Source organism: Pelophylax lessonae (assembly GCF_965119305.1).
Source record: "Pelophylax lessonae genome assembly, chromosome: 1".
Taxonomy (NCBI): Eukaryota; Metazoa; Chordata; class Amphibia; order Anura; family Ranidae; genus Pelophylax; species Pelophylax lessonae.
In genome coordinates this window covers 630,777,797-630,798,720 of record NC_138768.1, presented here as the reverse complement: position 1 = coordinate 630,798,720, position 20,924 = coordinate 630,777,797, and the positions used below count along the sequence as shown (strand labels likewise).

Below are 20,924 nucleotides of genomic sequence, written 5' to 3'. Positions count from 1 at the left end.
GTCCGCCAAACAAACATACGATTTTTAACGGCTGGGAAACACACTAACCTTTCAATGTTTTGTTCGTTCGGCGAAAAATTTCCCAACCTGCACTTTTGATTTTTTTATCTCTCAAAAGTCTTTTTTGTGCTCATCAACTGGACAAAAAAATGAATGAACGGTCCAAATGTGCTATTCTTAAAGCGGAGTTCCGGGCAAAAAAATAATTTTTTACCTAACAATAGCCCCGGGACAGTCAGGGCTAGTGCATTTAAGCAACGATAGCCTCTGAACTGTCCCCTGTCTCACTTACCTTTTAGAAGAAGTACTTACCTTGAAAATGTCTTGTCCAGCGCTGCCATCTCAGGTGTGGGCAGCTGAAGCGGGAGCGTCCTCTTCGGTGTCCTGTTCGGTGACGTTGGAGTCCCAGAATGCTCTGCTCACCACTTCCGGTGCAGGTGCGTCATCCCTGCACATCTTTTGGAAGTGACGAGCAGGGCCGGTGCAGGCGCATTGACTCCTGGATCGATGATGCTCATCTCCCAGGAGTCAATGCAAGGAGGAAGTGACGGCGCGGGCCGCGGCCGCAGAGGGAGGAAGAGGAAGTAAGGTAAGTATATTTTCCTTAAAAACCAGGTAAGTGAAACAAAAAAAAATGTTTAATTATCCAATCCTTTTTCAGGTTTGTGTAAGCTAGCAGACGGTGAAAGTTTTTTTTTTAGGGTGGAACTCCGCTTTAAACAGTTTTTGTCTAGTGTATGGGGGCCATAACATGCAGTGATGGGGAAAAGGAGAGGTTTGAGAGGATGTTAAAAGGAGGCAGAAAAACACAGTAAGAAACTATTTAATGACACATTTCAGGGCCTTTAATTAGTCTATTTGCTTGGATTATTTTTGAAGAATAAGGATTTTGTTTTGTTTCATTTTATATTTTGAATAAGGTCTTTCAGGATGAAAGCCCCCAAAATACCAAAAACACTAACCTAAAACTGTGTTTGTTTAATAGTTTCCTGTCCGAATTTGTAACCACAGCAGCAGGTAGAATTAATGCTCTATTCACAGCTCCACGCTCACTAGACCATTGACTTCATTTTCAGCCGGTTTTTTGGAATATTATGTTCCTGATGTTACAACGCTGAGCTTCAACAAGCTTATTTAGAGAATGAATTAGAATAGGGTCTAATGGAAATGACCTGTAATCTTCTATAATCAAGTCATTTAAGTCGTCTAATATTTTTCTCAGACTGTATTTACCTTTACAATTTTTCATCAATAGATTCATTGTCAACCCAGCCACCATTCAGAAGTTCTGCTCATGAGAAATAATATTATTAGTAAAAGGTCAATAACAGAGGGCAAGCCAAGAAAAGGAACAATTACCTGCTAATTTCTGTTCATAAAGGGAAAAAACTCTGCTTTAGGTAGTAATATGTATTGATGGAAACACAAACACGCTATCAATAAATACAGTATGTGCAGCTTTGTGGATCAAAACATCTAAAACATTGGGAAACCTAAAAAAGGAAACATATTCTCTATATTCAACCTGTATTTTCCCCATTTAAAGAAAATCTTGGTGTTGTAATAAATAGAGTTGGGTAGGGTAAGAACTTCTGTCTGTTTTTTTTTTTACTGCTGTCTGTTCCCCTTAGAATTTGCCTTATATTCTTTCCTGGAGACCCACAGTTCAGCAAACTGCTACCCAAGGCCTTATTTATAATTGTGGTTTGGAGATGGTAAAAACACACAGTTCATTCATGCTTTTACCACCCACGACTGCTCCCCATTAAACTACAATGGCAGTAAGCAGGGTGAACACATGTTAACCCCCTATTGGGTTGGTGAGCTCTACTGTCTGCTGAAATCAACCTATTCATCTGGTTGCAGTGCAGCCACATTTTTCCAAATGGGGCACATTTGGATGGGTGGTACTCCCACTGAAATCAACTGGGGGAGATCATTCTTGCTGTCCTGCAATGCGGGGGATAATTTTTGCTGTGTTGTGATGAAGGTTTTTAGGGGTTTAACCTACCTGGCGGTATGATTATGTCAGGAACAATGTACCAAAAGCGGTACAATTTTTTGCATGGAAATTTGGCGTTATGTATTATAAGTATATACTGCTTACACAAACGCAAACACGGAACCTACACTATTGGTAAGCAACCAAGCGCTTAGTGAGGATATCAATCTGTAGTATGGTAACAAATGCTGCTACTTAAATAACAATACATGGAAAAATAGAATATGTATAGATGCAAGATCAGATATATTCTAGTAGCGCAAAAGGAGATGATAACCTCTCTCCCCTACCACACAATCACAGAAAACTTGAATAAAATACAATTTAAAATGAAACAAAATACACTCCCAGTGCAGGATAACCTGCATAAAACAGTCCACCAAAGCAGCGTAGAATAGATCACGTAAATCCACACTGATGTGTCACTTGGGGAGTTCTAATGGTGCAGATATACAGGATCACCTTAACCACCACCTCTGTGCTCTGAAAGGGGGGGAGGCAATGCACACTCACCGACTCCAGTGGCCCAATGACTCTCGCCACTGAGCAAACCAGCCAAATCTCAATGACATCCACTTAAGGGCTCCGGAATGGGATCAATGGTATAGGCTCTTATCGAGTGCGTCTCCAGTAGCCCAGTGCCTCTCTCTACTGAGCAAGCCAGCCGAATCTCAATCACATCCACTCAAGGCTCCGGAATGGGACCAATGATAAAGGCTCAATCAGGTGCAATTACATGTAAGGGAAGGAATAGAGCTCGACTAGTGTATTAATGTTTAACACTCACTTTATTCCATAAACAACATACATTGCACTCACATGACATCAGTTGAATGACCGCATATATGGAGGTGTACACCCATCAGGACCCGTGCCCAGACTCCACGCCGTGGATACCGTACCTTCCGGGTGATCAGACTCCTCGTACACTTGATTAGGTTACGCCGCCTGGCCACGCCAGGCGGCGTAACCTAATCAAGTTAATGGTAAATAACTGCCAAAAACTTAAAAAAAAAAAAAAAGGTTTTAGCTATACATAAGCAAGTCTTCTCTATCTGTTTCTGTATTTTCTCTGCTGCCGGTAGGTTTAAATGGATTATCCAAATTTTTCATTAAATAACCCCTTTATTGCAACCACAATGGATGTCCCCATATCTTTTGCAATGACCTTCATATGAACCCCTTTCCATCACATGTCATACAAAAATCAATTTGCATTTTCATGTAAGGCAATCAGGTTCTCCCTTATATCAGGCGCTTATATCCATCTTAAGTTTCTTTTCTCAAGTCATTAAATTTAGACCAGAGGATTTTCCTGCTTCATGACCAGGCCACTTTTTTCAGCTTGGCACTGTGCGAATTTAAAGCGGAGTTCCGGGCACAAAAACGATATTTTTTTTTGTGCCCCTCCGCTAGTTCGTGATTACCTGAAAAGGAATTGGATAGTTATTTTTTTTTTTTTTGTTTACTCACCTTTTAATTGAAGATCGTAAATACTCACCTCAGAGTACTTCCTCCCTCGGAGCCGCGGCTCACCCCGTCACTTCCTGTCTCGCTATGATTCCTGGGAGCTGAACGTCATCGCTCCCAGGAATCAATGCGACGGCACCGGCCCCGCTCGTCACTTCCGGGCATGCCCAGAAGCTGTTTAGGAATGCGACGTCGCACCGGAAGTGACGAGAGGGGCCGGTGCAGGCGCATTCTGGGACAAGAAGACGCGGAAGAAGACACAGAAGAGGACCGCGCCAGCTTCAGCTGCCCACAAGAGAGATGGAAACGCTGTGGAAGAAATTTTATAAGTAAGTATTTCTTCTAAAAGGTAAGTGCGAACCGGGACAGATCAGAGGCTAGCCATTGTGGAATGTGCTAGCCCTGACTGTCCCGGGGGTATGTTTATTAAAAAATGACATCTGTGCCCGGAACTCCGCTTTAACTGACAATTGCACGGTCATGCAATCCTGTACCCAAACGTAATTTACGTCCTTTTTTTTCCCACAAACAGAGCTTTTTTTATGGTATTTGATCATCTCTGCGCTTTTTATTTTTTGCGATATTAATAAAAAAGGAGAGAAAATTTTGCAAAAAATTAACATTTTCTACTTTGACAGTTAGAAAATATCCAAAATATTCAATTTTTGTCATATATTTAGGCCAAAATGTATTTAGCTACATGTCTTTGACAAAAAAATTCTCATTGAGCATATTTTTAATCAGCCTTAGATTCTCTATAACACACTATAATATGTATAATAAGAGAATAATAAGATAAGAGTAAAATTTTGTCCCTCTCTTTTATATGTCTGTTTTTATACAAGGAAGTATCTTTCTTTTTTAAAAACTGTAGATGAGTATTCTTTTTAGGTCTATGGTCTAAAATACACCTTTTCCATTGTTGGTTCACAAATGTGCATCTCTTCCCCAGATTGTGATTTTGCATGTACTGTATATTTTTATGCCTGCAAATCCATAACTTTACCTAAGTTGACCCTCCCTTGCTTTGCATTAGCCCAAATCACACAGCTTTCAAATTGGAGGCATCTTCCTTAGATTGGATTACATTACGTAACTCTGTATTAGATGGAAAACCAAATGAATTCTTTTAACCTTCAGTTCCATCTTATTTTTTAAAGACGTAATGAGCTGTAAACTGAACCTTGGAGTACACTGGTTATAACTGTATACCGTTCAGTGTATGACTCAACAAACTCTTTGAAAGTATAGTGTATCCATTCACTGAACCCATTAATCTTAATTTATATAATTGGTATTTGTAAGGAATCATCTTAGATACATTTTTATTGTAATATTGTAACTGTCCAAGTTTCTATAAATCTGTGCAGGCCATATTATTCATCAAATTACTATATGTTGTTTTTCATACATTTACCTACAAAAGAAGCTATGTTTGCAGTTGTGTAATTTCAGGGGGAAGAAGTTAAAGGAAAAATATGGGAGAGCAAAAACATAATCAAGCATACATACACACATATATGGCTGTAGCGCCAGTCCAATGCTGCAGCTATCCCCTGCCGGCTCTAGGACTAAAAACTGAGTGATCATATGACAACTGATCACTCAGTACTTAGTCTTCAGTAAGCAGATAGCTGTGACAATACTTGGCAATACTTCTCTTTTAATTTCCTTTTATGTAAAAGGTACAGAATTTAATTTAGGCCAATCCACATTTGCCATGCCAGTTACTGAATACAGAATTTATTTTAAGCCAGTTATTGAAAATCCCAACAAAATGAAATACGATGGCTTAAAAATAACTTGGAGCATCCCAGCTCCTTCACTAAAACCAGCATTTCCGTTGACAGGACAGCAGGGACAGAAATTAAGGGGATATTTTTCGGATGGAACCCTGGATAGCAGTAAAAACATGACAGGGGAATTTGCCACTCTTTCCAAACTGAAACATACATTTTTGGCTAGGCCTACACTTTCAGCCATTTGTAATTGGGTCAATTCCATTGTCATACTTTACATCAGCACCATACTGTATATGAGTAGCATTATTTAGATATAGAAAACTAAAGTAACCCAAATCTGCCTTCCGTTGACCAACTTTTTACTTATAGGCTTACTTTTTTGCAGCAGCAGGTAATATATGCCTTGTACTGTAAGAAAATACAGAGATTCTGTATTCCTACACTGCTGCCTTTGAAACCGTTCACAAGCCCCTCCTCAAAAAATTTTTTTTACTCCTTTGGTCTCCATGGCTGTACTCTCATCCTACTTATCCCTTTCACCTTCAGTGTCACTTACAATTCTATATTCTCCTCTCCTCTTTTATTTTTCCATCAGGGTTCTCCAAGGTTCTGTTCTTGGACCTCTCCTATTCTCAATCTATACACCTCCCTGGGTCAGCTTCAATACCATTTCTAGGCTTTCTACACACTAAACCTTAGCGCACTCCTTCAGTCCCCTCACGCATCACTAATTTACTAACAGACATATCAGTCTGGCTGTCACACCACTTCCTCAAACTCAATCTCAAAACTGAGCTCATCGTGTTACTTTCCCCATGTGCCCCTTCCCCTGAGTTCTCTGTCAAGATCGATGGTGTGTCTATCAATCTGTCCCCTCATGCTAGGGTGCTAGGCATTATCCTGAACTCTGAACTCTCCTTTGGCCCCACATCCAACCACTGTTTAAAGCTTGCCACCATAACCTCCACAACATCTCCAAAATATGCCCCTTCCTAACCTATAACACCGCAAAGCTAACCAATTCACTCCCTGATTATCTCTTACCTCCCTGCTCACTGGCTTACCTTTTCATAGGCTATCCCCTCTTCAGTCCATTATGAATGCAGCTGCCAGACTCATCTACCTTACCAACCATTCAGTGTCTGCTGCTCCTCTCTTCCAATCTCTCCACTGGCTTCCGCTCACCCAACAAATTCAATTGAAAATAATAACAACTTAAAAAGCCATCCACAACTAGGCCCCCAGCTACATCACTAACCTTGCTTTAAAATACCAACAAATGATAAATCCGAATTGCTACCTCTTCATGTGCCCCCCGATCTGGCTTCGACTCTACGGCGATCCTTTGGCTTTAGATGGCGGGAGGACTACCTCCCATACCTCGGAGTGAACATCTCCCCTGACTTGAAAACTCTATATGACAGGAACTTAGGCGACCTGTTGGCGCGTATCCATCTTGACCTGGAATCGTGGGCGTCCCACTCGGTAACGTGGTTTGGCCACATTAACTTGCTTAAAATGACCATCCTTCCCCGACTGATTTATTTGTTTAACACGGTTTGCGACGGGCTTTTCTAAAATTCGTCTGGAGGGAAAAGAGCCCCCGCTTGGCCTATGCTGTCCTCAGGAGGACGAAAGCCAACGGTGGCGTCGGTCTTCCGGATGTCACACTATACTATAAGGCTATGGCATTAGTTCGTATGCTGAACTGGGCGCACGATGGTCAGTCTAAACCTTGGGTCCCCTTGGAGAAAACGCTGGCGGGACGGAATCTTGCAGGTGCCCCGTGGATTCCGCCGGGTGATCGTGGACTGTCGGCCTGGACGTAACCCCTGACTATAGCCACACTTCGTATCTGGGATGGCCTTAACGCGTCTGGCGCCATGTCTTCCGGCATGTCCCCTTTGGCTCCCCTGGGTGGATTTCCCTGGTTCCCCCCGGGGGAGGATGTATGCTTTTTTAGCTCTTGGAACGCTGATGGCAAACTGTACTGCGGGAAATTTGCTCCTGCAGGCACTTTGCTACCCCTAGCGACTCTGCGCGACCGCTTCGGCGATTTTCCAATGTCCGACTGGCGATATAGGCAACTGACTGACTTCTTCGCCACACTCCCGACTGCTCCACGCCCGATTACTGGCCTCTCGGCCTTCGAGAAGTGGTTTGTTGACCCTCCGGAATCCCGCCATCTACTGTCGCACATGTACAAATTGTTATTGAGTGGGGTTTCCTCCTTGCCTCCCTATTTCATGAAGGAATGGGATAGAGAGCTGGGGGTAGAATTCGCTCCCCCACAACTCTCTCGCATTCTGCGATTGACCCATGTCTCCTCCATTAGCACCAGGATACAGGAGTCGGCCTATAAATTTGTAGCCCAATGGTACAGGACCCCTGCCAATTTAGCCCGGATTTTTCCGGGCTCGGACCCCCATTGTTGGAGGGGCTGCGGCCAGGTGGGCACTTTCCTCCACATTTGGTGGGAGTGCCCCCTGCTGCAGCCCTTCTGGAACGCCGTACATCTTTGGATATCCAAGCTGTCGCTTACCCCTCCTTCCCGCACTCCCCTTCAGTACCTGTTCCATGATACACGCTCCTCAATCAAACGCTACAAACGTAGTATAGTTCCTTTGCTGCTGAACGCCGCCAAGTGCCTCATACCGAGGCATTGGCGGAGTTCCACCTGCCCCACGCTGGTCAACGGGAGGTCAACCTGGTGATGGAAGCGGAACGGCGAGTTCTCACATCACAGGGCAGGGAGGAACGCTTTAAAGACACTTGGACGGGGTGGATGTATTACTCTGATGAGATCTCAGATGTGCACACACCTATAATTAGCGGCTGAACCCTAGGACTCCAGCCTGACCTTCTCCTGCCTGGGGCCCACGCCCCCAACCCGGACCTCCCTTTCCCTACCTGTTTTATCCTTCCCGTTTGTCTCTTCCCCTCTACTGTCTCTCTTTTTTTCTTGACTTTTTTTCTTTCTCACCATCTCTTCCCTGAGGCCAGTGGCTGATTCTGCGGAAGTTTATACTGTAACATGGATACTAATGTGCACTGATGTTAGAACTATGTGCAGTGTCTGTCGGGCTCTCCGGCCTCCTTTGCGGAGCTCCCTTTTTTGGGCGGCACTGACAGACACGGCGCATCCTGGGGGTCCTTGAATGTACTTGCTGTTTGGCCGATATTGGCACACGCCTTCACAATGCCTGATTGATTGACCCCTATGGACATTCCTGTTTCACTGATGGTGTCCGGACTGAACATAATGCCGATTGTGCCTTCTCTATGTTTCTTTTTCTAAATGCACTTCTGCACTCCTTTGCTATTTTATGTTTATGTATGTTATTTTGAACTTGTTAAATAAAGATTATTTAAAAAAAAAAATACCAACAAAATCATTCTCTTAATTTCTTACAAGATCTCCTGTTCTCTAGCTCCCTTGTCACTTACTCCCATGGCTGCCGAGCAAGGCCCTCTCATTCCTCCTGTATTGGATTGGATTGTAACTTTACTGTCCGCCCTTGTGTTGTAAAGCTCTGTGCTAACTGTTGGTGCTATATAAATCCTGTATTATAATAATAATAGTAGTAATCATTGATTGTCTGTTAATATTATAAGTAAGGCATGTAGGGTTTCCTTTTCAGCCTATTATAACTGCCTTTCGGAATAAGCCATGTAACATATTAAAGTGAGGTACACACTATAAGAAAATTGGGCTAACGATTGTCCGATTTTCTTTGTTGTTTCACAGCAAATTATAACAAATGAACGAAAATTCGTAGGACAAAGGCTTTTTTTTTGTTGTTTCTGATCGTGCGCAGTCTTTCTTTTCTGATTTTTCTTGTATGAAAATCCTACGAAAACGGTACACATTAAACCAAAATTGTTCGTTCTGTTCCCGTACAAGAAAGGTTTTGGAGTTTGTCCCTTCCGGAATGTTCTAATGAAAAGTCAGAATTGGCTGATGAAAATTGTTTACACACACTATACAAAAATCATACAAAAGTTCCTCGGACGTAAATGTTTGCCCGATTTTCTTATAGTGTGTACAAGCCTTAACATATATCTGATTTCAGACTCTTTTATTTAGGTCCTGTGCCTTTTGTTGATAATATTTTTCTCAGGAAAGTCATTGCTTCATTCTGATTGATCTCCAAGGGCTACAATTCTATTTTTGCTCTGATAAAACAAATTCTTTCTGTGGTCACTGTTGTCTGTATTTTTTTTACCATGAACATTAGCAATAAGATTACCAGTTCCAAAACAATTCCAGTGAAGCAAAATTTTGGCTTGTCCTAAAGTATTTTATAAAGATATCTAGAAGTACCATAATACCAATCAGTATCAGTCTTGTTAAATTCCTTCATTTTTTTCATGAGACCCAGTTAATGCAACCCTCTACATTTGTGTCATGTTCTACGTCTCTATTTAATATAAGGGATCCTGTACCATGCTCTAGTAATTAATTATCACTTTTATACTCACTTTCAGAATACTTTTAACACAGGCTGCAAATTGTACAACCTTTTCTATACACCTCAGGGTTAATTTCCTAAATGCAAATAGACTGTTCACTTTGCTAGGGAATTTGCAACTTGCAAACTTTAAATGGAAATTTTCCCCAGAGGTTAGTGAGTGTGGTGAAATTTAACTTTGTAAAACATACCCAATCATGTGGATGATCGAAAAAAAAAAAAAAAAATAGCAGTATTTTAAGCGTGACTGGATAATGGAAATCAACAGAGCTTCATTTCATTCACTAAGCTCTGGGGGAAATTCCCTTGCAAAGTGAACAGCCTGTTTGCTTTTAATAAATCACTTCCTTGTCTCTCCCAAAGTACTGTTGTGGATTTTGACAGCACAATTAGATGGTAGCCATATTTCTATAACACACATTTACTGGGGGATGTTATGAATAGATATGTGATATTTTCAGAGTATATATTTTCTTCTGTGCTGTTCATAATGAAAGATGAACTTTAGACAAGCATATCAACACATCTAACTTTGTGCTTGTGATATACACACCTGTCTTGGGATATAGGAACCTGTGCAAGTCAACACTGCCATTCCCTTGATCCTCACTGCAGATGCACAGCTTCACCAATAATCAGTAATTCTGCATGCAACATAGCTAGACTGTCTTCTGGTGCTGCTTCTCCACTAAAGCCTCGTACACACGCGTCGAAAATTGGCAGGGAATTTTCGGCCAACGTCCGATCTGCCGATTTTCGGCTTGTTAGTATGATGCTTCAGAAAACCAACTCCGACTTTTCAGCTGAAAAAAATCTGGTGTGCAGACTATAAAATTTTTGTTGGCCGTCAACACAACGGGCGATTTTCGTCAGTACAGATTTCGACAGGGAAAAATCTGATGAGCAAGTCTGGGCATGCTCAGTGAAGAAAAAACACAAAGAAAACAAACTCATGACATCACTTCTGAAGTAGAATTTTGTTGGCCGAGAAAATTTGTGTGCAGTCTAGGCACATTCCAACCGACAAAACACAACTTGGACAAAAGTCGGACGATCGGTCGGCCGATAATCGTTGCGTGTGTACGGGGCTTTAGTGTTTAAGTGATGTTGTACAGGGGGTAAGAGGAAGGAAATACCTTTGCAGTGTGATTTGAGCCCATATAAATGAATGCAACAAATTGCATGCGGTTTTCTCCACCACTTCTGTGTGAACCCAGGCTTGTCATAGACTTCAGGAGCGGTGCAGGAAACTGCATGCGATTCGGACAGCAATCGCGTGTGCAATCTCATGTGTTTCTTTGCCGTGTCATTTGTGCCCATTAATTTTGTATGGGCTCAAATCGCACCGCAAAGTTATTGGTACTCGGTATCGGTGAGTACTTGAGCACAAGGATCAGTACTCATACTCGGCAATAAAAAAAAAAAATAATTATCTGTGCAACCCCAAGTATTTACATGCATTAAGGTAGAACTAAAAAAATTACAAAGAAACTGCGCTTGAGCTAAAAAGAAGGAAACAGAATAGGTAAAAAAGTGACAAGATGCAGTGACTCTACCGTGGGGCATTTCACACATTGTAACATAAAAAGGGTTACACTACCAAATGAAACACACATTAATAGACAATAAGTGAAAATCATGTACACTCTCCCCAATTCAGGGGTAAAGCCAAACCACAAAGGAGTCCACGTGAAACACAAAAATTGAAAAACAGGAGACACAGTCCTCTTCTTAAGTGTTTAAAAACACAAGCATATATGAACTCTTAAGAAGAGGACTGTGTCTCCTGTTTTTCAATTGTTGTGTTTCACGTGGACTCCTTTGAGGTTTTGGATTTGACTTTACCCCTGCATTCGGGAGAGTGTACATGATTTTTACTTATTGTCTATTCACCACTTCTGGACAGGAAGGTTTTACCCCCTGAATGACCAGGCCATTTTTTTGCGATATGGCACTGCGTTACTTTAACTGACAATAACACGGTCGTGTGATGCTGTACCCAAACAAAAATGTATGTCCTTTTTTTCCCCACAAATAGAGCTTTTTTTTGGTGGTATTTGATCACCTCTGTGCTATAAACAAAAAAAGAGTGACAATTCTGAAGAAAAAAACAATATTACTTTCTGCTATATAACATTCCCAGTAAAAAAAAAAAGTAAAATCCCAATAAGTGTATTTTGATTGGTTTGCGCAAATGTTATCGCGTCCACAAACCAGGGTAAAGATTTATGTAATTTTTATTTATTTATTTTTTTACTAGTAATGGCGGCAATCAGCGATTTTTTGCGGGACTGTGACATTGTGGCGGACAGATCGAACCCCTAACAGACATTTTTGACACTTTTGGGAGGACCAGTGACATTACTACAGTAATCAGCGCTAAAATGATGCACTGTTACTGTACTGACACTGGCAGGGAACGGGTTGACACCAGGGACGATCAAAGGGTTAAATGTGTCCCTAGGGGGTGCTTTCTAACTGTGTGGGGGATGGGCTAGCTGAATGAACACAGAGACATGTGTTCCTAAATAGGAGGAACACGGGATCCCAGTGTTCATTACTGACAGACCAGCTGTCTGCCGTGTTTACATTGGCAGACCGCTGTTCTGTCTCCTCGTGGAGCAATCGCAGATGTCTGCTAGGCACCAGACCCGCTGATTGGCTCCCCCTGTGGCCAATCGGCGCGTGCGGGCACCCCCACCACCGGTCCCGCGAAGCGACGGACAGGTACATTGTTTTGCGGGACAGAGCCAACATGCCGCAGTAAAAGTACGGCTGCTGGTCAGCAAGCGGTTAATGTGTATTTCATTTAGTAGCATGACCCTTTTTATGGTAATATTAAAGTGTAAGTCCACCCTAACACTAAAATCTCTGCATCTACAGACATCCATAATCTAACACTAACCTATCTAGCCCTGTAAAGAAGAAATCAGTATACATAGTTTGTTTAAAGCCGATCCGATCTGGTCCCCAGCGGTGGAAGCTCTGCAGAGGACCTGGACGACAACGACTGTGAAATAATGGGGAGTGACATCACCCATAGACTTACTATGGGGCTTCCATTGTCAGATGTGTCCTCTGCACCCGCCTCCACAGCAAAGCCGCCGCTGACAGCTCAGAATAGAATCGGGTCGGATCGGCTTCAAAAAAGGTAAGTATACTGATTTCTTCTTTACAGGGCTAGATAGGTTAGTGTTAGATTGTGGATGTCTCTAGATGCAGGGATTTTAGTGTTAGGGTGGACTTCTACTTTAAAGTAGAACTAAAGGAAAAAATGTGGTATTTTCATTTTTCGGTAGAGTAGGAAATTATTTTTTTCTGTCTATGTCAGATTAGGAATATTTCTCCTTACTTCTTTTCCTTTAGAGGCAGCAAGAAGTGAGAAGAAACTTCTCCTTGTTCCATTGACAGTTGTCATGGGAATAAGTGTGCCCTTAAGATTTCTCCTTTATTCCTGTTATGATGGCAACTCAAAATGTTGGTTTCTACCTTGTTTTCCATCCAATTGATTGCGGTTACCAGGATAAATAAAGTAATTCTCCCTAATGAGAACATAGACAGCAATAAAAACCTGACAGTGGTTCTAACCACTCATACTCTATCCAAAACTAAAATAAAAGTTGTGGCTTTAGATATACTTTAAAATACAATCAATTATTTTGTGTCAGTAAATACACAACTGCATTAACTGTTATTTTTAATATCTGTTTGGCGTTAACATTCTTTCAGATAATAGCAGAGACTTTTTTAGCTTTGTGCCAAAGCATACTGAGCTTTCAGACAAACAAGAGTATAGCATATTGAGTCTTTACCAGTTAGTTCTGCTGAACAGTAATAGAATGCACTGCACATAGAACTAATTATTATTAACTTGTATAGCCAGCTTTAACAGTTAATCATATACTTGGCTTGCTAAATTTGGAATATAAGGCTGCTGTGTATTAAATACTGTTATAGATTTACATAGGAAAACGTATCCTGTATAAAGATCAAATGTAGATATATGTAATGAGTAATGCTCCTGTATAGGAATTATTAGTGACTAATAACATAGTCATTGTTGCTGTGAAATAAAAAAAAGCTGGTATAACATGGACAAGGATTTCAGCTTTCACAAACATCACTGAGCATTGGACTTCTTCTCTTTACTCATTCACTTTCTCCTGTTTGTTTTTCCCAATATCTCTAAAGGATAACTGAACCTCAGAACCAAAATGTAATATATTGCAGCCTACCACACCTTAGACACGGTGGTTGCATTACTTTTCATTTTTCAGGCTAAGAACATTTTCTGCAAGTACAGAAAATATCTTCTGATCTTCCAGAAATGCAGTGTCCTTGTCACCATTTGTGAATTGAACTGAAAGAAGAAGCAATCTTATATCCCTTCGGTAAAATACTAACCTCCCTCTAAGTAATAGTACTGACCTCTAATGTGAAGTAGAATAGAAGGAGACCAGCGCTATGGATTATTCCAGAGAATATTGCTTATAAAAAATAGGAAGCAGCCACCAACCAACCCCTAAGAATTAGGGGTCAAATATTATAAAAATGGAGAGTATTTGGAATCGGCGCTACCTAATAAATATATAATAAAACAGTGGTGTATCCAGACCATAGAGTGTCACTCTATAACAATTGTGCAAAATAAAGTGCCAGTGCAAAGGTGTATTGGATCAATAAAATCGTGCAGATAAAACTTATGGCTGGATAAGTTAAAAGACACAAAGTGCTGGTGAAAATATTGGTGAAAATGCACTTCACATTAAATATTTTCACCAGCACTTTGTGTCTTTTAACTTATCCAGCCATAAGTTTTATCTGCACGATTTTATTGATCCAATACACCTTTGCACTGGCACTTTATTTTGCACAATTGTTATAGAGTGACACTCTATGGTCTGGATACACCACTGTTTTATTATATATTTATTAGGTAGCGCCGATTCCAACTGACCTCTAATGCCCCAAATGATGGCGATGAACAAAGTAGTGCAGCCTTTGGTGACAACACTGCTTCTTCATAGCCTAATGCACTTAGAAGCGCCTTTCTCTGTACATGTCTTCTTCATAGATATAATACAGTATAGTGGGGTTGGGATTTATCAAAAGTGGAGCAGAAAGAATCTGGAGCAGTTGTGCATGGCAACCAATCACCTTCTAACTTGCGTTTTCAAAGTTCAGCTGAACAAGCTGAAGTTAGATGCTGATTGGTTGCCATGTACAGCTGCTCCAATATATGTCTAATCTAGTCTTGATAAATTCCACTCAGTGAGTGAGCGTGGTCACCGTAGGGCAGGAAGTGGATAGGAAGTTCAGAGGATTTCCAGGTAAAAAGAAAAAAAGGAGGAAAAAAGCCTGTAAACAGAAAATGAATACAGCCATTACTTTTCAGGGCTGGTAAGCTTCAGTATACGGATTTCATTTTTGTTTTAAGGCTACACTTTAAACTTCAGCACTGTAATGTTTTCAGCACCACATGAGAGGCTTTAAAAATCACGTGACTTGTTATTTTTGGTGTAACAGTACATGGAATTCCATTTTTCTATTTTGTATTTTTTTTTTTTTATATAAATGAGATCAACAGCATGGGGTTAGCTCCCTCGGTGCTTTTTAGGTGAACACACCCAGGTTATACAAGCATATGGTTCATTTTCATTTTCTAAATATTTTCCAATAAACATTGCTTAGCAGTCGGGTATTTTTTGCATATCCAACCACCACCTTACTTCTATGGCAGTTTAAAGTTAACCATCCACCCTTTCTAAACCTTCAAGTTTTGCTTTAAGAGCAGACAGCATTAGGGGCTTTCCATTTCCTAACTTTAATTGGGCAGAAAATCCTCCTAAGAGCAAAACAACTGCTTCTGTGCAACCCTCTAATTCTGGATGCATTCTACTACCAAGACCTTTATTCCCCAGAATTCTGATTTAAGGTTCAGTTGTATAACTAATCCCCCATCTACCTGCTATTCCCTAATCTTTCCAATGTTAGCACCGGAGTAGATGATAACAATTTGCCTATTGATACTCAATGTATAGTGGGAGGTCTTTGTAGAGCTTAGCATCAAAGATAAGGTGTTAGTTTCAAATTTAGAAAAGTTATAGCATCAATAAGTGAGAGTTACCAGACTTACGGCGATGCACAGAGGATAACTTTGTGGCTAATAAACCTTAAAGCAGGTGCCTTGTGGTGCCTGTTCTTATGTGGGACTTTTAAGCTTAGCTTGGTTATATTTATATCCAGATGTACTATGATTTTCATGTATCTTATTTACAGTGTTAAGAACTTCTTGTACCTGTGTAGCATATGAAAATGAGTACTCTACACCAGTATTACTCAAACTTTTTTCAGTCGAGGCACCCTTTATAATTAAAGACAATCTCAAGGCACCCTTAAAAAAGATGGACAGTCTCGAGGAACCCCATTTAAAATGTAAAAAACTATTTTGATAGTTTTACATAATGCAGCAACACATAGGAAACCCAACGTTAGAGGTGATTTATTCTTCTAAAGCAAATACACTTTTACACACTGGTATTGACTAGTATTCCAATGTTTCTCTTCTCCCTCAATTTCTCTCCATCAGTCAGCTAATGTGACCTCAGTGCTGAGGGAGAGGGGCACAATGCAGCAACACATAGGAAACCCAATGTTAGAGGTGATTTATTCTTCTAAAGCAAATACACTTTTACACACTGGTACTGACTAGTATTCCAATGTTTCTCTTCTCCCTCAATTTCTCTCCATCAGTCAGCTAATGTGACCTCAGTGCTGAGGGAGAGGGGCACAAGAGGGTCAAACAAGGATGCTGTGGAGGCAACTGATATCCTTCTTATTACTGGTGGCATTGGTTGTTAGGATGCCATTGTCTAGAAAGTCGTAATGGTGCATAATGAGAACCCGTGGCTTTGTGTAACTAAAAGGCAGGTCCACCTTCTGGCTTGTATACAATCCTTGATAAATTTTTGGGCAATTTTGCCAAGGCACCCCTGAAGAAACCTCAAGGCACCCCAGGGTGCCTGGGCACCCTGGTTGAAAAAGGCTGCTCTACACTACATGCATCAGGGAACACACACACATTTAATGAATCTGTCACTGAGACTTACAAAAAGGCACCACAAATATTGGCATGACAGGCTGGCCCATACAATGCCCTACTTGTTTCTTATGAATTATTTAGACAAAAAAGCAGGGCTCCCAAATACAGCTCATCAGTTAAATTAACAAAACTGTGGGCACATTTCATAGATCCCACTTAAAAAAATGTGGTGCTTAAAAATATGGCCTACGTTAGTTTATTACATCACATTTCACTAGTCATGGATCTCAGTTATTTACCTGGTATCTCAGTAAATATATAATATCAGGATCTAGTGTCAGTAAACGCCGGTCTCTAATATATATACAAAAGTAAACAGGAGGCCTTGTCAAGGCCGTGTTGGCTTTGAGGCCTAACTCAACAAGCTCTTCTGGTGGTGTGGCATACCTTTTTTAATTTGTTAGGTAATTTGTTCTCAATTTTGAATTTTATTCATATTTATATTTTCTTTTCTGTTCACTTCTAGAAAATGTGCATGTGGCTCCTAATATTGAAATAAATGCAAACAAAATGCAATAGTGATTATTAGATTTGGTCTGCCGAAGTGCGTCCAGGCTTGTGCTATGCGTATGACATGACCTACATTACTTAAAGTAGAGAATGCAGATAATCAAAAAATAAGAACAGACGGGCATCAAGTGCTGCATACAAGAAGCCTTTCTCAACTAATAACAGGTACTGTAAAGTGAGAGACAATGCAGGGATGATCGATACCACATCATATATCTCATTTAGAGGTTAGCAAAGCAATGCTGGTGAAGGCTTGCTATTACAGTAAAGTGCTGACACAACAACCAAATGCAATATTTTATCCTCTGTGGTTGGCAGCCAGGCCACTGTAAACTAACCAGCCGGCATGTTTGCTGTGCCAGATGACACAGTTTTTTTTTTTTTTCATAATTGGTTTGATCTGAATGTTTTCATAACTAGTCACTAAAACAAACTCCGCTACTCTTCAACTGTGTGTCAAAAGTGTCAATCTTTACTACTAGCAGTTTAATGAGCTATGTTATGTTGAGACTTTTTTTCGCCCATGTGCAACTGGATATCTGCCAGCTGCCAAAGTGTGAAGACCGCGCTATCTATCTATCTATCTATCTATCTATCTATCTATCTATCTATCTATCTATCTATCTATCTATCTATCTATCGTTACATATTTGTTGAGGTTGAATAAAGACAACAGTCCATCCAGTTCAACCTGTGTAGGTGCGTGTGGACCTATTAATTTCCCATACCCCTGAATGTTTTGATCTTGGAGACGTATGTCGCATTGTATGGCCTTGTGTCCTCTTACATTCCTTGTGACTGAATTTTTTTTTTCTATGCTGAGATCACCGTTGAGGTATTTGTAAATCGCTATCATCTATCTATTTATCTATCTCATAAATTACACATACACACACCAAAGTCATGCCTTCCAACCCATTTCCAGAACACTTACTATGCGAGTCACCCTTTTCTCGAGATCCATCCACTTTCCCATCTGAATTGATCCTTAGGAAGAAGCCCCCATTCTTACAATAGAGTCTTTTGGGATCCTTGAAGTTTCCTGGGGGGAACGGACTGCTACCCCCATCATCTGGTCCTGTTGGGAGGGTAGTGATGCTCCCAGCTGCCATTACCACCTCCAGGGTTCAGAGAGCTACTCTTTCTTCCTGAAACAACAGCACACAGTCAGTAAGGGTTCAACAGGTAGCGGTGTCTCCTAAATAGCCGTTGTTTCTTCAGCGTCTTTCCCTCGCCTGGGCCTCCTCACTGTTCATTCAATTACTAGCAGCTGGAAGTAGGACCAGCTTATGCTGTTTTAGGTATTTCCATCGTCACACGGATCTAAAAGCCACTGTACTGCAGACGCATACTGTAAATACGAAATCGGTACATAGGATGCTCTGTCCTTTAACTTCAGCTCTGCTCTTCTGTAAAGCCTGCAAGTGTTTGACCCATGCTTCCTATAAAGAAGTGCGTAGTGCTTGCTTTATAAATGAGAGCAGAGGTGGCTGGAGCCAGGGGCACTGTGCAGGCTGCTCTTCATCCTGATCCAGCCCTCTACCATCAAGGCTTGTTATGTCAGAATGGCCTTATTTATTTGTATAGGTGAAGCTCTCCTTCTCCACCTCTTTTTCTTCCTCCTACTGCTTCTAAGTTCAGGGCAACTAACAGCCAGAGTGTCTCAGGGATGTTGTGACAGTCTCTCAGCCAGCACGTATTTTCCCAGCCCCTCAAGTGTAGGAAGCTAAAGGAAAGCCCAGTGCCAGAAAGCAAATGGACTATAAGAAGCGGTATAGTGTTCCTGAGTATTTTCTTAGACAGGCTCTGCCAGTCACTTCTCAGCATTCAGTTCCCTCCCCCCCAGCACTGAATTATTTTGCAGGGCAATCAAGGGAGGAGGCAGAGACAGAGGAGATGGGGGGTTTGTGCTAGACAGGAGGCTGCCAGATCTTTTATTATTAAACTGACTTTCTAAAGCACTCTGTCCAAGGAGGCAGGCGGGCTGCAAAAAAACATTTAAAGTACCAATAAGAGTCCTGGTGTCATCTGGACTGTATGAAGCAGTCGTACCCCACGCAGACCACATTTCCAATGTATATTTCAGTTTAGCAGATCAACCAAACAATTTACATTCATGCATGACACAAAGTTTAACATTTAACGTGGTTCTTATTATTACATCTGTACTAACCAAGCCTGACTAAATCCTGAATTTAAAGCCTGTTTAGTCAAAAAAAAAAAAAAAGAAATCAGCAGTACTTTCAGTCAATGAGAAGTGTTCCTTGTGTGGCTGGCTGTAGTTTTAGCTCAAAATCCTCTGTCTTTTGATCCCCCCTCAGCTATAATCTTCCAGTCCCTTGGCGGTTATTATGAGCCACAAGACCTATTATATGCACTGGCCAAGAGCCCGACTATGCCCACCTTTCCACCCCCCCCTTCCCATCATAGAAGCTGTACTATAGCTTTTTTCAATGAAGAGTTTTGTATGAATGGAGGAGGGGTTAATAAATGAAAGGTGTGCCTCCTCCATTTTTGGATGATTTTTGATTGATGGAAGCTTTAGTTCAGTGTCTATAAATTGAGGAGGGGGGCAGAAAGGACAAGCATAGCTGGCACTCTAAACAAGTGAATACGACATGTCCCTTTGCTCGTATTACCCTCTTAAACAAAAGCAAGGAGAGTAAAGGCCATAAACCGGGATAAAAAGTTTCCCCATATAGTTCACCCAATACACAGCTCACCAATACAGTGTTGTCACTATGTCTATAGCCATACAGCAAAAAAAGAAAAAAATGGTCCCTGTAACTAGAAACTAGGATAGAGAATGACAAAGAGTATAGCATAATTGGGTAGTTTAAAAATAGTATTTATTTATACATTTTATTTCATATCAAAAATTGCCTCTAATTTTAAAATTAAGGGTATTGAGGACACACAGAAAACATACATATTCACGATAACAGTGCTTGTCATCCATGCTTTCATACAAACAAAACATAAAACATGAATTATAAAAACATCCGGATGCCAAGTATTTCACTACACAGGGCTCTATCACGGCTATCCACCATATATGAGTTTATCAATTGCAGTTTAAGCAAGGATAGTCGTCCTGCGAGTGAACCCCCTTGGGTGCTCGAGCTATAAGGGATTAGATATGTTTTAACTTATAGCTGGGTGGATACTCTCCCATATAGGGCTAAGCTTTTAAACATTCCACTAAGGTTTCAATAGTAGTTTTAACAGCTATGGGGAATTTATCCAACCCAAAGTCAAATTTAGGGCAGGTAGGTAAATCCAACAGTCTTACTGTTTATATTAGGAGAGATAGTAAAGAGTGGATGTCACTTGTGGAGCAGATTTTTTTTAGAGCTGCTGATAGATAATAACTATAGGTGTAGCATACTGCTCTTTTAGCAAAAGACAGAGAGATCTGGTTTCCACAGCACCTGAGTCTCTGGTATGTTTTTAGCAAGTATATAGAGGGTTAGACTTTGAGGCTCCATGCACACTGGCTTAGAAATCGCTGCTTCTACAGGAGTTTTGTGTTCTGCCCTCTCTCTATAACCAAGCTGGTAATACTCCCCCCCCCCCCCCGGCCATGCCCCCCTCCATGACTTTTCCATCAAAATCAATAATGCAAT

At 41.0% G+C, this 20,924-nt stretch overlaps 1 protein-coding gene across 1 annotated transcript in view; it reads right to left on the bottom strand.

Moving 5' to 3' along the window:
- FGF2 (fibroblast growth factor 2) overlaps positions 1–19,122 on the bottom strand; it is a 116,555-nt gene extending 97,433 nt beyond the window's left edge. Inside the window, exon 1 of the mRNA XM_082261540.1 lies at positions 18,233–19,122. Within this exon, the coding sequence (XP_082117666.1) occupies positions 18,233–18,410 (178 nt within the window). The 5' untranslated portion in view covers positions 18,411–19,122. The remainder of the gene's footprint in view (positions 1–18,232) is intronic.
- Between the last annotated feature and the right edge of the window lie 1,802 nt (positions 19,123–20,924).